General features: G+C 54.8%; 1 protein-coding gene across 2 annotated transcripts; it reads right to left on the bottom strand.

The window, feature by feature from the left end:
- Positions 1–405: 405 nt before the first annotated feature.
- Positions 406–13,645, bottom strand: SPACA6 (sperm acrosome associated 6). 2 transcript variants are annotated; one of them, XM_063092173.1, is made up of 9 exons: positions 13,549–13,645; positions 9,165–9,242; positions 3,032–3,100; positions 2,299–2,322; positions 1,878–1,955; positions 1,646–1,755; positions 969–1,125; positions 678–888; positions 406–439 (listed from the first exon to the last, which is right to left on the bottom strand). In XM_063092173.1, the coding sequence occupies exons 1-9, from the start codon at positions 13,643–13,645 to the stop codon at positions 406–408; spliced, it is 858 nt and encodes a 285-aa protein (XP_062948243.1). The 2 variants fall into 2 exon arrangements, with proteins under 2 accessions (XP_062948243.1, XP_062948242.1); XM_063092172.1 differs by lacking the exon at positions 13,549–13,645 and adding an exon at positions 9,675–9,888.
- Positions 13,646–14,068: the final 423 nt, after the last annotated feature.

The raw sequence follows: 14,068 nt of genomic DNA, 5'->3' as shown, positions 1-14,068 counted from the left end.
GAGTTAAAAAGGCTGAGACTTGGAAATGGATTGGAACGGAAGGAGGAACTGATCACCACTCTTAGGTTTGAGCTGCGAGGTGGATGGCGGTGCTTTCTAACAGAAAAGCCTTGGGGAGGAACAGATTTTGAGGGCAACATCAAGGACTCTGCAGGACACTGCCAGAAAGCTGGGGAGGGGTCCGGGCTTGCACTTAAAGCCCTCAGCACAGGGCCTTGCACTGTGGTAGCCATGTCTATTGCTGTCATTGTGGGGGCTACACTCACCCGGGCATTTTTGGGGGTATGCTGCCCCTCCTCCTACTGAGTTAGGAGTGACCAGCTTCAAAGATGCAAGAACCCAGAAGTGAAATATATTCTTTATTTGAAGGATGGAAATAGGATAATGTCAGACGAGATACCTTTATTAGTTGCCGCTAAAGTACCATCGAAAGAACATCCTGGGGGGAAAAAGGAGGAATAGGTGTTGAATGAGGGCTTGGACACCAGAAATCTAGATCCCGGAAGCCTGGACGTCTGGGTTCCAAGGGTGGATAGGGCCTTAATTCTTGGATCTGAAGGAGGAAGCGCTGGGAGCCAGGACTCCTGGGTCCGAGGGAGGAGGGGGCTGGGGCCCCGCACACCTGGGTCTGAGGAAGGAGAGCTGGATGCCGGGACTCCAGGGTCTCGGAGACTCACCAAATCAGCAGCATCGCACTCGCTGATGCGAAGGCCGCGGCAGCCGCGAGCAGACACAGGTTTTTCAGCGTCAGAGCTTCGGGCCTGGCCAGCAGCTCTCCCAGGCTGGGTCTCCAGGGCTCGATCATCTCCGCGTCCCGCGGAGCCCACAGCAGCACTTCCCGAAACTTGAACTGGAGCTCGGTCTCCCCGCGCGAAGGCGGGCCCGTCACTGCGGGGGCGCGCACGTCAACCGGCGCTAGCCCCGCCCCCAGCGCAGCCCCGCCCCGCCCCGCCCCGCCCCGCCCGCACCATTAAGAAAGAAATAGAGCCGCGCAAGGGGGCGCTGGTCGTGCTTAATCACGCAGGAGAAGGTCCCCTGGTGCGTGGGCTGCGCCGGCCGGATCCGCGCCAGGTATCCTTCGGCTCGTGGCACATCTCGGAAGTAGGTCACGTCCTGAGTCCGGAGCTGCGGGACGCTCAGGCTGAAGCGGCTGGAGGAGCGGGACCCCGCCCTAAGCCCAGGTCCTAAATTCTCAGCTCGGACTCGCCAAACAGTAACGCGCGAGCCGCGTCCCCGAGCTAGACCACCCCCTCTTTGGTCCTGGCCCCACCCCTTAGCCTTTATTCGCGGACCCTTCATGCACAGCTCCGCCTCCTAAGCTTTGACTCCGCTCCCTCCTACTTGCTCTAGGGTGCTAGGCGCGCCCCCTAAACCCTTACTCCCTAAACCCTTACGCATAACCTACCCCCTGACACCTGGTCTTGCAATCTGAGTCTCGACCTCTCCCCTAAATCCCGGGATACTCTCCTTGCATGAAGCCTGTATGTATGACCTCTCCCCTAAATCCCGGGAAACTCTCCTTGCACGAAGCCTGTATGTATGTGGAGCTCCCATAAGTCCCACCCTCTGCATTCTGACTCCCCATCCTCTAGTGAAGCATAACCCGCCTGACTAAACCCTTCATGCAGGCTCTGCCCCAACTCACACCTCCTTCTGCGAACTTCCAGGAATAGGTGATCTCCTCCTTTGGAAGCGAGAAGTTCACAGCGCAAGAAAACATAGCCTGACCACCCCGGGTCACCGTCACGTCCTGAACTGAAGACGGGTCCAGGTCACCCTCCTTGGCCCCGCCCAAGCCTGGCCCCACCCCTTCCTCGCTCAGGTCCAGTTTCTCCAGTTCGTCCGGTTCCTTGCACCTCCGGGTCCCGCCCTCTCACTTGGGCAGTCCAGCGGGAGGTCGCAGACGGTGGAGTAGCAGCCGCGGCAGCGGAAACGCCGGGAGGCTTCCTGGAGTCCTGTGAGGCGGGAGCGGGAACTGGGCTCAATCTCCTTTCCCCAGCCCGTGTCCCATTGACCAATTTAAAGGTCTGTTAAGCCTCCCTGGGTTCTATCGGCCAGGTGGAATCCCTGCGTTCTCCGGTTGACTCCCACTACTCCCTGCTCTTTAGGATTTCCATTGGTTTGCTTAGGCTCTCGGACCCACCTTCTATAGGAGGTTTTGAGCGATCCTTAGTTTACTTACTTTTCTCCAGGGCTCTTGGCCTCCTTTGGGTGAGGCCCACCCATGCTCTCCCACCTGAGGTCCTAGGTTTCTACCCCGACCGCCTCCCTTTCCTGAATATTGGATTAAGTCCTTACCGCAGGGAGGGATGCAGGCCTGGACTGCGGAGAGAAAGGAAGCATTAATACTCTGGAGGTCGCTGGAGAGACCCTACTTGAAGTTCCTCTAGAGGATGTTAGGAGCTGGACGAATTCCTCCGGGGGGCCGAGCTAGGCCAGCTGCCTTCCACCTAGGAGGCGGGGCTAGGCCTGCAGCATTCCACTAAAAGGTCAGGCACAGGCCTGCTGCTAGCCATCTAGGTTGGGGGTCGGCGAGGTGGGGGGCTGGGGAAGACACGCAGGACTGCCGCATCCCTGAGGAGAGGAGCCAGCCCTGGTGTATTTCCCCGAGGGGAGGGGCTAGATACTAGGCGATCCTTGGAGGAGGCGGGGCCTGATTAGGAGGCCCAAGTTAGAGACGAGGCGTGGTCAGGCTAGAAGTAGTCCACTAACTGGGCCCACCTGGAGAGGAAAACTTCAGCAGACCGCGCAGGACCAGAGATCCAGGAAGAGGCCCGGGGCTAGTCTGGGTCAGGAATATCCCAAGATAGGAGCTAGCTGAAGAGGAAACCTTCCGCGGAAGAAGCGGGGCTAGATCCAGTGTGGCCCACGAAGGGAAGAAGACTTTGTCAGGGGCAGCCCACCAAGGGCTCAAAGATAGAGCCAGCAGATTGGACCGAGGGGAGAGAATGGGGGTCTCAGGAATGGGGTTTTCTAACTGTGTGTGTGCCTGGAAGAGAAGGGCAGGAGAGAGAGATGGAGGCTGTTTTACCTTCTTTAAGCTGAATAATAACATTCTTCATTTTCTCCACGGCATCAGGAAAGGCAACCAGAAAGGACCCTGCAGGACGGAGGGCGACTTTGGTAATAAAGGCCTTTCCCCATGGTTTGCATAGCTAAACAGGACTCACTGTCACAGTGTCGGTGTCCCTTCCCCAGCCCCTTTCCTCCTTTATGTCTCCCCTGTTACCACATTCTCTGTTCTCACCTCCTTCCACCCTGTCTACTACAAAGGCTTACAAGTCCCCAAGACGCTTTCCTTCTCCCTCCTGAGTCTCTCTCAGATGGAAATCTTTTTTTTTTTTTTTTTTTTTTTTGCCCATCACCTGCATTTATCTCGTTGGGGCGAAAGGGGAGGATAAAGATCAGGTTCCTTACTGAGGCATACTGGGCCCTACATGGTTTGGCCTAGTTCTCTCTCTCTGTCTCTGTCTCTGTCTCTCTCTGTCTCTCTCTCTCTCTCTCTCTGTCTCTCTCTCTCTCTCTCTGTCTCTCTCTCTTTCTCTCTCCCATACCTACTACCCACCTTCCTTTTCCTTAACATGAAAAGAACCACATTCCCTAGCACGTCCGGGCCTTTGCACATGCTGGCTTCTTTTTCTAGCACATCTTTCCCCCTACTCCTACTTATCCTTCATGTCTTATACTTCAAGTGTCACTTTCTCACACTTTTCCAGAGAGGGGACATCACCACATATCTAATTGAGTTCCCTGTTTTTCTCTCTCATGGTACCCCGTTCATTTTATTCATAGTTCTCACCAGTTTGCAATTGCATGTATTTAAATATATGGTCATTTAAGTCTATCTCTTAAGTAAATAAACATGTCCTTCTTTAGTGCTCTGTTCTCAGAATCCAGGAGAGGGCCCTTAGTATAAGAAAGTGCTCAATAAATATGTGTAGAATAAATTCCAGGACCCAACTGGAACTGGAGTCCACAACAAGTTCCCTATGACCCAAATCCATCCTTTGGATGTGTTATATTTGGCCTGGATGAAAGTGTTTAAAAAAACAAACAAAAAAGTTGCCAACATATAAAATTAGAGAAAGTCTCATAAAATATTTGGCATCTCGTTTTAAAAATTTGAAAGAGCTATAACACAGAGAACACTTTTCCTTAAGGCAGTAATTAGCTGAAGTATAGTAGCAGCCACTCCCTTTAAACTGGGCACATACCCACCACTTCTCCATAGTCCCGAGCCTCTATTCGTTTTACCACTCTTTTGCTCCTTTTTTTGTTCTCTGTTTTTGTACGTGGTTAGGTTTTGACCATTGTAATGGCTTCTGAACTGTAAGGTTTTGTGACTTTTTTCCTTTGAAAAAGAAAGTAGACAGCTGGATTGATCTTGTGGTGGAGGTGATTTTGGAAATCAGAAATGTGGCAGGGTGTTGTGGGCTGAATTGTGTCCCCCCAAATTCATACATTGAAGTCCTAACCCTAAGTACCTCTGAATGTGACTGCACTTGAAGATAGAGTTCTTAAAGAGGTGATTAAGTTAAATGAGGTCATTAGGGTGGGCCCTAACCCAGTATGCCTGGTGTCCTTATAAGAAGAAATCAGGACACAGACACACACAGAAAGACCATGTGAAGACACAGGGAGAAGATGGCCGTCTACAAGCCAACGAGAGAGGCCTCAGAAAAAAACAGTCCTGCTGATCTAAAACTTCTAGCATCCAGAATTCTGAGAAAATAAAGTTCTATTGTTTAAGCCACCCAGTCTGTGGTATTTTGTTACAGCAGCCCTAGCAAACTAATATACTGGGATTGTCAGTTGCCTCCAAATATCTATATTTTCTCTTTAGCAACAGAACACTGAGTTTCATTTGTGAAAGCCAACCTCCTCCCCGCCCTCCAAAAAAAGACTTCATTTCCTGGCCTTCCTTGCAGTTAGTTGTGGTCATGTGGCCAAGTTGTGACTATTGAGATGTAAGTGGAAGCGTCATATATGAGTCTCAAAAAGTAGTCTTAAAAGGTGGTGCCATCATTTTGATCCCTTCCCCCTCCTCCATCCAGCTGCTGGAAACTAACTTGGTTTTGATGGCTGGAGTTCTAGCAGCCATATAGGACCATGAGGACAAGGGCTATACCCTTAGATGGTAGAGCAAAAAGCTGGAAGGAGCTTGAGTCCCCAAGAAAATGGATTGCCATGCTAGCATTAAGTGCCTAACTCAAGACTGACTTTATATGGAAGAAATAAACTTCTAGTTTGCTTAAGCCATTATGGAGGGGGAGAAGGGTTCCTCTGTGATTTAAAGCCATATAAAAAGGGTGGGAATTGGGGATATTGGCAAGAGAGCAGCCGAAGTGATGATCATTGGGTATATGTTTGGGAAGAGGGAGCACTGAAGCCAAGAAATGAGTTCAAAATGAGGCGTAAAGGACTTTGAGGTCTCTCCTTGGCCACAGAGCAGGAGTGTGGTCTGGAGATGGCAGGATGGTCAGGAGGATGTGGTTAGAGTGGGATGCTAGTATGAGGCCAGGATGTTGAAGGAGTCATCCATGGAATATCTACGGGCCAAACCAAATGACTCATGGGGAAGGTGAGTGCAGGATATACCAAGTGAGCCATGGCAGCGGGGTGGGGAGGGGTGGCTTTATATATTTAGTAAACTTTGGGAGTTAGGGATGGAGCAAAATGTTCCAAACAGGCCAAAGGGCATAGGTTATATCAAATGAACCATCAGTGGGCACAAATGGATGTTGTACAAACCTCCCCGGAAGGGCTGCATATGTTAGGAACACTAAGTCTGCTTCAGATCATCTGGGTTTGAGTCCTGGCTCTTCTATTTGTGAGCACACCTGTCTCACATCTAAGGTGTCAATCACAAACCCTCCTCCCTATGTGACCTTGGCCAAGTGACTTACCTTTCCTGATTTTCAGTTTGCTCATTCATAAAAGGGGATGATAGTAGTGTATTCCTCACAGGGTTGGGGAAGAGAATTAAATGCCATACAAAATAAAAGCATCTTCATCCCAAACCATTTAATGACACCATTTAATGACCATATGAGATAATGTCTGTAAGAGCTTAAAGTGGTGCGTGGCACATTGTGACTGTTACAGAAGGGTGAGCTGCTATTATTACCATCTCTGAGTTTGAGATGGAGAAACTGAGGCATAGAGAGGTTAAGGAAATGGTCCAAGGTTACATAGCTACATTTGAACCTAGGCAGTTGGGCTCCAGAGCTCCACACCTAATCACTGCATGTGGTACACTGCCCTCCTCTCTTTACCATGCTAGCCACTCCACGGTTTATAACACAGAGTCACCTGCCACCACCAAGAGGCAGCTCTAAGTTAGCTTGTCCATCTCTCCAGTCCTCCATCTGGGAGAGACCCAGGAGTTGTCCCTACTTCTTCCCATTCCCCTCACGCACATCTATCTAGTACAGACTATCTCCAAATACCTCCTAGGTATGTCTTCCCTATCCAGCTGAGCTCCAACTTCCCCATCTGGAAAGTGGGGCTATGAAACCCTGCCTCGCAAGGTTGGTGCTAGGATATCCTTTAGAAGATAATTAATACAAATAAACCTGTCTGGCAGATGTAGCCTCTCACATGCGTGATGCAGGTTTGGCACATAGTCATATCCTTGTTCTTCCTTCTCCATTCTCATACCCACTTTCTTCAGCTCAGACCTCACCTTGTCCCACCTGGACCACTGAGACTGATCTGAGCCACAACCGACCATCTTCTCACTGGTCTCCCTGCTCTGCCCCGGTCATACATGGCTGCCAGACAGATCTTGTTAAATCCTGAGTCAGATCCCGTCTCTCTGTGTAAGATCTTCCAATAGCTCCCCCATCTCAACAGCAAAAGATGAAGTCAGGCCCACAACCAACATTCTCAGTATGTTCCCGAAACAGCATCAACCAGCATCACCTAGGAACTTGATAGAAATGTAAGTTTTCAGGCCCTATCACAAACTTACTAGTCAGAAACAAAGGGTAGGGCCCAGCAATCTGCATTATAACAAGCTCCCAGGAGATTGCGATGTACACTGGGCCTTGAGAACCACTGGTCTACAAGGAACTATAAAACCTATAAGATGTGGCCCCTTGCTACCTCTCTGATGTCATCTCGACTCCAACCCCACTGGCCCCAGGGTCTTTGCACTGGCTTTTCCCTTGGGCTGAAACTCTCTTTCTGAAAGTCTATTTCCCCAGACTATCAGCAAGGCTTTCACTGTCACCTTGCTCAGGTTTTGCTCAATTAGACCTTCTCATTTCCACCTCCCTTGACCAACCTATTTAAAATTATCATCCATTTCCTTCCCCTTCTGTTCTGCTCAATAGCACAAATCAGCAACTGATATACTATAGCATTTTGTTGATTATTTTTATTATCTGTCTCCTCCCACTCCATCTCCAATATAAGCAACCCAAGGGCAGGCAGTTTGCATTTTTGGTCCCAGCTGTGTCTCCAGTGTTGTTCCTGGCACATTAAATGAATAGCTGTTGAACATACTGCACTGACTTTTCCTGGCCTCCATTCTCTTCCTCCAGTCCAACCTCCAATCAGCCCCAGAGGGCTCTTTCTACACCCAGGGCTGACCTTGCCCTGGCCCCGCTCACAGCCCTCCTATGGCCCCCTAGCACCTTCAAGACAGAGTCTCAAGCATCCCTGACTTTTCAGCTGAACCCTGCACTCTGGTATCTAGCTGCCTCCTGAACATCCCCTGGGTCCTATACAGTCCCTATGTCCCAGCTCATCATCTATCTCCACTCCTGCTCTTTCTCCCAGGCTCCTCATCTCAGGGATGACCCACCCTAGCATGGAGTCACAACTCAGGACCTCCAGCCCTCCCTCCTGCCTCTCTCCCCAAACAGCCCATTACTCCCAGGCCCCATTGCTCTGGCCCCTGAGTCTCTGTCCCCACCTCATCCCCTCTTCTCCACCTTCACAGCTTTAGCTCCAGCCCCAGCCCTAGCGCAGGCCTCCTCATCTCTTGCCTAGACCCTCACCCTGGCCTCCACTCTCTGCCCTCCAAGTCCGTCCCACACCCCACCCAAAAGAGGTCATTTACACCTAGATCTGGACTTGTTCCTGGTCTTTTCAAAACCTTCTGTTATAACACAATCTGTGTGGGGAGGGATGGGGAGAAAAGGGTATTTCTTGGAATCTAGCACCCCCTCTTTCCAGCTCTTCCTCAGGTCTCCCTTTGGGGGTGGAGGAATCCACAGCCAGTTTTCTTAATGCTGCCCCCTGGACACTCCCTTGATGGGAACATCTCCCTCTTTGGGATCTTTGACCAAAAGCTTTGCGGGCAAGAGCTGGAAACAAAAGCTTATCAGTTTATCCAAATAAACAGGTCTCTGTGGCCTCCTCCTCACACCTCTGATCCTCTGACAATTCCAGTCTCTGGCATATTGTGGGGATCATGTGCTGTGTGGTCGTGGTGACCCGCTGTGATTACTGATAACGCTGCCTCTTGGCTATGCACGTCCCTCCAGCCCTGAGGCCCCTCGCATGGCCACATGTATGCACCTGTGCTGCACATGCCTGTCTCATCGGCCCCAGTCAGGGCTGTCACATGTGCCTATCTCCCCAGGACAGCCACACCCCTGTCTCTTCATGGCTGTCACCTGAACTATCCACTTTGCTGTACCTAACTGATTTCCTGCCCCCTAATAGCCTCACACATCAAAAATGTGGAATCACGGAGTATGTGCATATGTATGTGTGTGCATTTTTATCCTAGAGAAAGATGTCTCACCAGGAAGCGCACCCCTCCCCGCCCTACACACACACTGAGGTCCACGGCCATCCTGGGAGGCAAGGAGACTGTTTCACTTTGCAGGTAGGTAAGCTGAGGCCCTAAGAGGAGCAATAAATAATATGTCCAAAACTTCATATCCAGGAAGACTGTGCCACACAGCCAGGTCAGATCCCATGTCTACCTGATTCCAACTGGGCTTATTTCTGCACCGTTCCTTCTCCTCACCAGCATCTGCCCAACCCCCTGAGAGCTGTTCCACCCTTCTCCCTGACAGTAACCCAGCTCACTCGGCTTCCCCACATCACTGCAGAGCTCCAGAGGCCCTCTCATCCACCTGTGAATACCCATTTCTAGGGGGATCAAAGGCCACATAGTCCACCACCCCGAATCCCCACTCACTCACACTGGGCAGCCGCCATCTCCTGAAGGGAGTGGGTCATCTGAGTGAAGGCATCATGCAGGTGGCTTCTCTCATCGTAGTCTGGGGGTAGGAGAGGCAGGTAGGGACTCGGTGGAGGAAGATCCCTCCAAGACCACATCCCTAATGTGGACATTCAGTCTCTGGGTCTCTGCCCCCCAAGTCTCCGTCCTCCCTCCCTTGAGTCTCTGCGCCCCCATCTCTATCCTGTCTCTCTTGAGTCTCTGCCCCCAGTCTCTCTCCTCCCTCTCGTGAGTTCTGCCCCCATCCCAGGCTCTATTTTTTCTCTTCTGATTCTCTGCCTCCATCTCTATCCACTTTTCTGTGTTTCTGTTCCCCTTGGTCTCTGTCATTCCTCTCAGTCTGAACCTCTCTCCATTGCCTCTGAGTTTCTCTCTGTTTGTCTGCCCCACTCTCTGAGTCTCTCCAGATCTCTCTGGTCCCTCCCTCTGGGCCCTTTCCAGGGCCCTGGTGGACACTGGATGGTCTCCTCACTGATTTCACTGTATGAGAGGTTCTCAAAGGCAACTGTGAAGGCCTCCTTGCACTTCTCGAGCTCAGGACCCTCCATCCCAGCAAACATCTGGCATACACGGAGGCGCTCAGGGTAGGTGGTGAAACAGAGGAGACAGGCCCAGGAGGGCAACCTGAAAACTATGAAGGCCAGCAGGGCATATGGGGCAGCACTGGCAGGAGACCGCAAGGCCATCATAGAAGGTCTCAACAGCCAGGGAGACCTTTGTGAGTGACCTTTGTGAGGTCACCACAGGGCGGGGGAGGGGCCGATAGTCTGGGGTCAGAAGTCAGCTTTCAGTTGATGGTCAAATGTCAGGCTCCAGAGGAAGGATGTGAGGGGTCAGGGGTTACGACTCAGGACAGCAATCCCCAGGTTTGTGGTTGAGCCAGACGCCAGGCTCCCAAGAACCTCACCTGTGACCCTGGATATCCTCACAGGTTAAAGGGTCTCAGGGACCCAGAGGCTGGCGACGTGGTATGTGGTATCCCCAACAGGCCCAGGGGTGAGTTGGGGTTGGGGGTCAGAGATGGAAACAGGCACAGAGACACACTGAATACCAGAAGCCAGGAAAGAAGACCAAAGAAGACAGAACAGAGATACAGAGAGATATCGGTAGGGTCAGAAACCCAGAAAGCCACAATAAGAGAGAGATGGAGAGAGCCTAAGAGATCTTTGTGCAGAGAAAGGGACTCAGAAGCTTCAAGAACAGGAGAGGCAGTGAGTGCAACAGACAGACACAACAGAGATGGAGAGACAAACAGAAAGCAAAATAGAGATTTCTTGATGAGAGAGAAACTCTTTTAGGGAAGTGGGAGGAGGGGATGCAGGACAAGGATAGAAAAAACAGCTCAGCTATTCCTCTCAGGGTCCCTGGGGCAGTGTGTGGGGCTGGGGGTCCCTGCCAGGCCCCGTCCCGTGCAGGGCGCAGCCTGGGGAAAGCTAGGAGGCCGTATAGTGATCTCCTTGGGTGTCCTCCTCAACTATACAACCTCCTACCTCAGCCCGGGGGGCGCGGCAGGTGGACAGACCAGACAGATGCATAGATGGGGGCCAAGAGAGCCAGGGAGGGTGGGGAGGGCCGGGGAGGCCTCAGCCGCGATGGTGAGCCCCCGACACGGACCCACAGACACGAGCTTGTGTGCGGCGAAGGCCCCGCAAGGTCGGTTCTACGGGTGGGTGCCAGGACCCAGAAGTCCGGGCCCCCGGCCCCCTCCTCCCCAAGGAACTCATGAGTCCAGGCCCCTGGCCCTTTCCTTCCCAAAGATCTCAGGAATCTAAGCCCTTAGCTCCATCCTTCCTCAAACTCAGGAGTCCAGGCCTTCAGCCCCCTCCTCCCTCAGATCCATGAGTCCAGCCAGGTGGGCCTTCCTGGGGAAGGCACAGCCTGATAGAGCTAGCTTCCTGGGTGCCAGTTGGATGGAACCTCACCTGTCTTGGAATTTGGCCCACTGGGCACAACTGCTCCCTCCCTCCCTACCTACCTGTCAGCCTGCAGAGATTCCAGGCCCAGGGCTGAGGGGCCAGGGGATATGAAAACTTCCAAGCCTTCCTGGGTATTCCCGGCCCTCCCCCCCTCCCCGCCCCTTGTTTTGGCATCATTTGTAACGATGACAGGTATGACCCCAGAGCACTGACACTGCACCAGGCCCACCTGCCCAGCAGAGGTCTTCTCCCTGACGCCTCCCACTCCAGTCAGCTTGGCTCAGAGCCTGTCCACCTGGGAGTGTCTCCCCTGTACGGTTTCATGTCTCCGTCCCGCGCTCCATCTGCATCTTCCTGTGTCCTCCCTATCCTGCTCCCTCTGCTCGCCTTTTTTTCTTACCCTCTTTCTTAGTTTGTCTCACCTGGTTCCCAGGCTCCTTCTGCATCTGTGTTCACTGCTCACTCCCTCTGCTCTGTCTGTCTCCCCATCCGCCTCTCTCACCTCTTGCCCTCCTTGCTTTCGTCCCTCTCTCCCTCTTTCTCGTTCTTTTTCTCTACCTTCTCTTTCATCCTCCCCTTCTCCTCCTCCCTCCCTCCGCTTTGTCTCCCTCGTTCTCTCTGACCCTTTCAGTCTCTCCCTCTCTCCTCCATCACCGTCTTCCTCCCCCTTTCCTTCTGTCTCTCCTCATTCCCTCTCCTTTTCTGCACCTCTCGGTCTCCTTCCGTCCTTCCGTCTCTGTCTCTCTCCCTCTCTCGCCCTCTTTCTTCTTCCCTCCCTCCCTCCCCCCGCTCCCCGTCTCTCTTCTCTCCTTCCTTCTCCTTCCCTTCCTCTTCTCCTCTCCCTTCCTCTCGGTCTTTCTCCTTCCCTTTCTCCCTCCCCCTCGCAGCTCAGAGCCAGGTCTGGAGTTGGGGGTAGGGTGGGGGTGGTTTGTGAAGGGGCCCAGGGCTGGGGTAGCGACCTGCTGAGGAGGGGGAGGAGAGGCGGGAAGGGGGCGGAGAGGAAAGGGGGAGGTGGGGGCCGGAGACGGGTCCACGGTCCCAGCTCTCTTCCCCCTTCCCTCCTTCCCAACCTCCCAGACCCTTCGGCGGGGGCGAGAGTCAGGCCAAGGTGGGGAGGAAGGGGAAGGGAGGAGGCTGCCCCCGCCCCCCCCACCAACCTGGCCCAGAGCCCAGGCCTGGGTTCCCAGCATGCCCCGGGGCTGCCTGGGGCCTGAGGAGGGGGGTGAGGGGAGAGGAGAAGCTGAGAATCTTAAAGATTCTCCGGACCTGAGCATCTCCCCCACCCCCAACCGATTTCTCCTTGGGGAAACTGAGGCCTAGAGAGAAGGGTCAGGGCTTGTTCAAGGTCACTGGACAAGGCATGGATGGGGACATGAACTCCCTAGGCTCATAGGCCCGCTTTGGGGTAGGGGTAGGCGCTGGGCTTTCCCCAGGCCTGGGTCCTCCTCCCCCTCCCTGCGGACCCTGGGGAGCCCCCAAGGGTCAGAGAGCAGACCCAAACAGTCTGGCACCATGGCAACCAGTGGCCCCGCCCCCTTAACCCCTGGAGGTCTGGACTCCAGCTGGGGCTAAAGAAGGGGTGGGGGACTCCTGGGTTCCGGGGGAGGAGCCCCCTCCCTCCAGGCTGCGAAGAGAGAAAGAAGCCGGGCGCCTGAACTCTTGGGTTCTACAGGGGGAGGGGGTTGGAGACCCGCGCTCCTGCGGAGATGGGTGGGCTAGTGAATTCTGGGGATTTGAAGGGGTGGGGGCTGGAGGTGGACTCCAGGTCTGCGAGAAGAGGTTAGGGTCCCAAACTCCCGGGTCCTGGGGAGGAGGGGGCTAGGGGTTCAGATTCTGTAATTCGGGGGGGGGTGGACTCCCAGATCTGAGGGGAGAGGGGCTGGGGCCTGGAATCCCAGGTCCCCAAGGGAGCCTGGATGCAGGGCCTCTCCTCCACCAGACATCCCCTGCCCCCGCCGCTGACCCTGGCCTGTCTGGCTACCCAGACAACCTCCCCCTCCTCCTCAGCCCCCTCCCACCAGCAAGGCTCACCCTTGACCCCGCAAAGCCCCGCAGCACCAACCCTGCCCCTCCCCCGCCCCTCCAGCCAGACGTTAACCCTTAGGAGGCTGGAGGCACCTCCAGAGCCAGACCGTCTTCCTCCACCTCCCCTGCGGGCTTGGGCATCTCGCCCCCGGTCTCCTCCACCCTCCAGCCTACCTATTCCAGCCCCCATCTGTCTCCTCCCTCTTGAATCCAGGAGGTGTCCCCAGCCTTCTCCAGCTTCCGGACCCCGAAATCCAGGTCCCCAGCCCTCTGCTTCAAGGATTCAGGAGTCTGGGCTCCCAGCCCCCTCCTTCTCCTCCAGGAACCCACAAATCCAGGCCGCCCGCTGCCTCCTCCCTCAGGGACTCTGGAGCCCGGGCCCCATCCCCCGCCCTTTCCGCAGACTCACGGCTTCCCGGCTCCCGCGTCGGAGGGAAGGGGTCTCCTCCGCCAGCCCCCAGGCCCGGCAGGCCGGGCCCCACCGCCGCCGAGTCCTCTCCATCCTCTCCCCGCCTCCGCCGCCCAATGGCCTCTCCCCTTCCTCCCGCCGTCCCTGCCATCCTCCTGCCCTTCTCCGCGACTCCCTCCGGCCGGCGCCTCCTCCCCGGCTCTGCGGTCCCGGACTCCCCCTCCCAGGACCCCACCGGCGGCGCGGCCGTCGGACCAGCCCCCTCCCCAGGGGGCCCCCGCCCGGCCCCTCCCCGCCGCCCAGCCCAGTCCGGCCCCGCTCCCCCGCCCCCCTGCCCCGGAGCTGGCCCCGGTCCAGGGGAAAAAATTCCATCCAGCCCCGGGGAGGAGGAGCGGGCGGAGGAGGGAGCAGAGAGGGGGGAGGCCGGGCCAGGGGAGCGTGACGCAGAGAGGAGGGAAGGGACAAAAGAGAGGCCGGGAGGCGGCCGGGCGCTCCCACTTCGCCTCCCTCCTCCTC

This window comes from Cynocephalus volans, chromosome 3 (genome assembly GCF_027409185.1).
Source record: "Cynocephalus volans isolate mCynVol1 chromosome 3, mCynVol1.pri, whole genome shotgun sequence".
Classification (NCBI taxonomy): domain Eukaryota; kingdom Metazoa; phylum Chordata; class Mammalia; order Dermoptera; family Cynocephalidae; genus Cynocephalus; species Cynocephalus volans.
The sequence above is the reverse complement of the archived record's forward strand: the minus strand, read 5'-3'. Positions and strand labels throughout refer to the sequence as shown.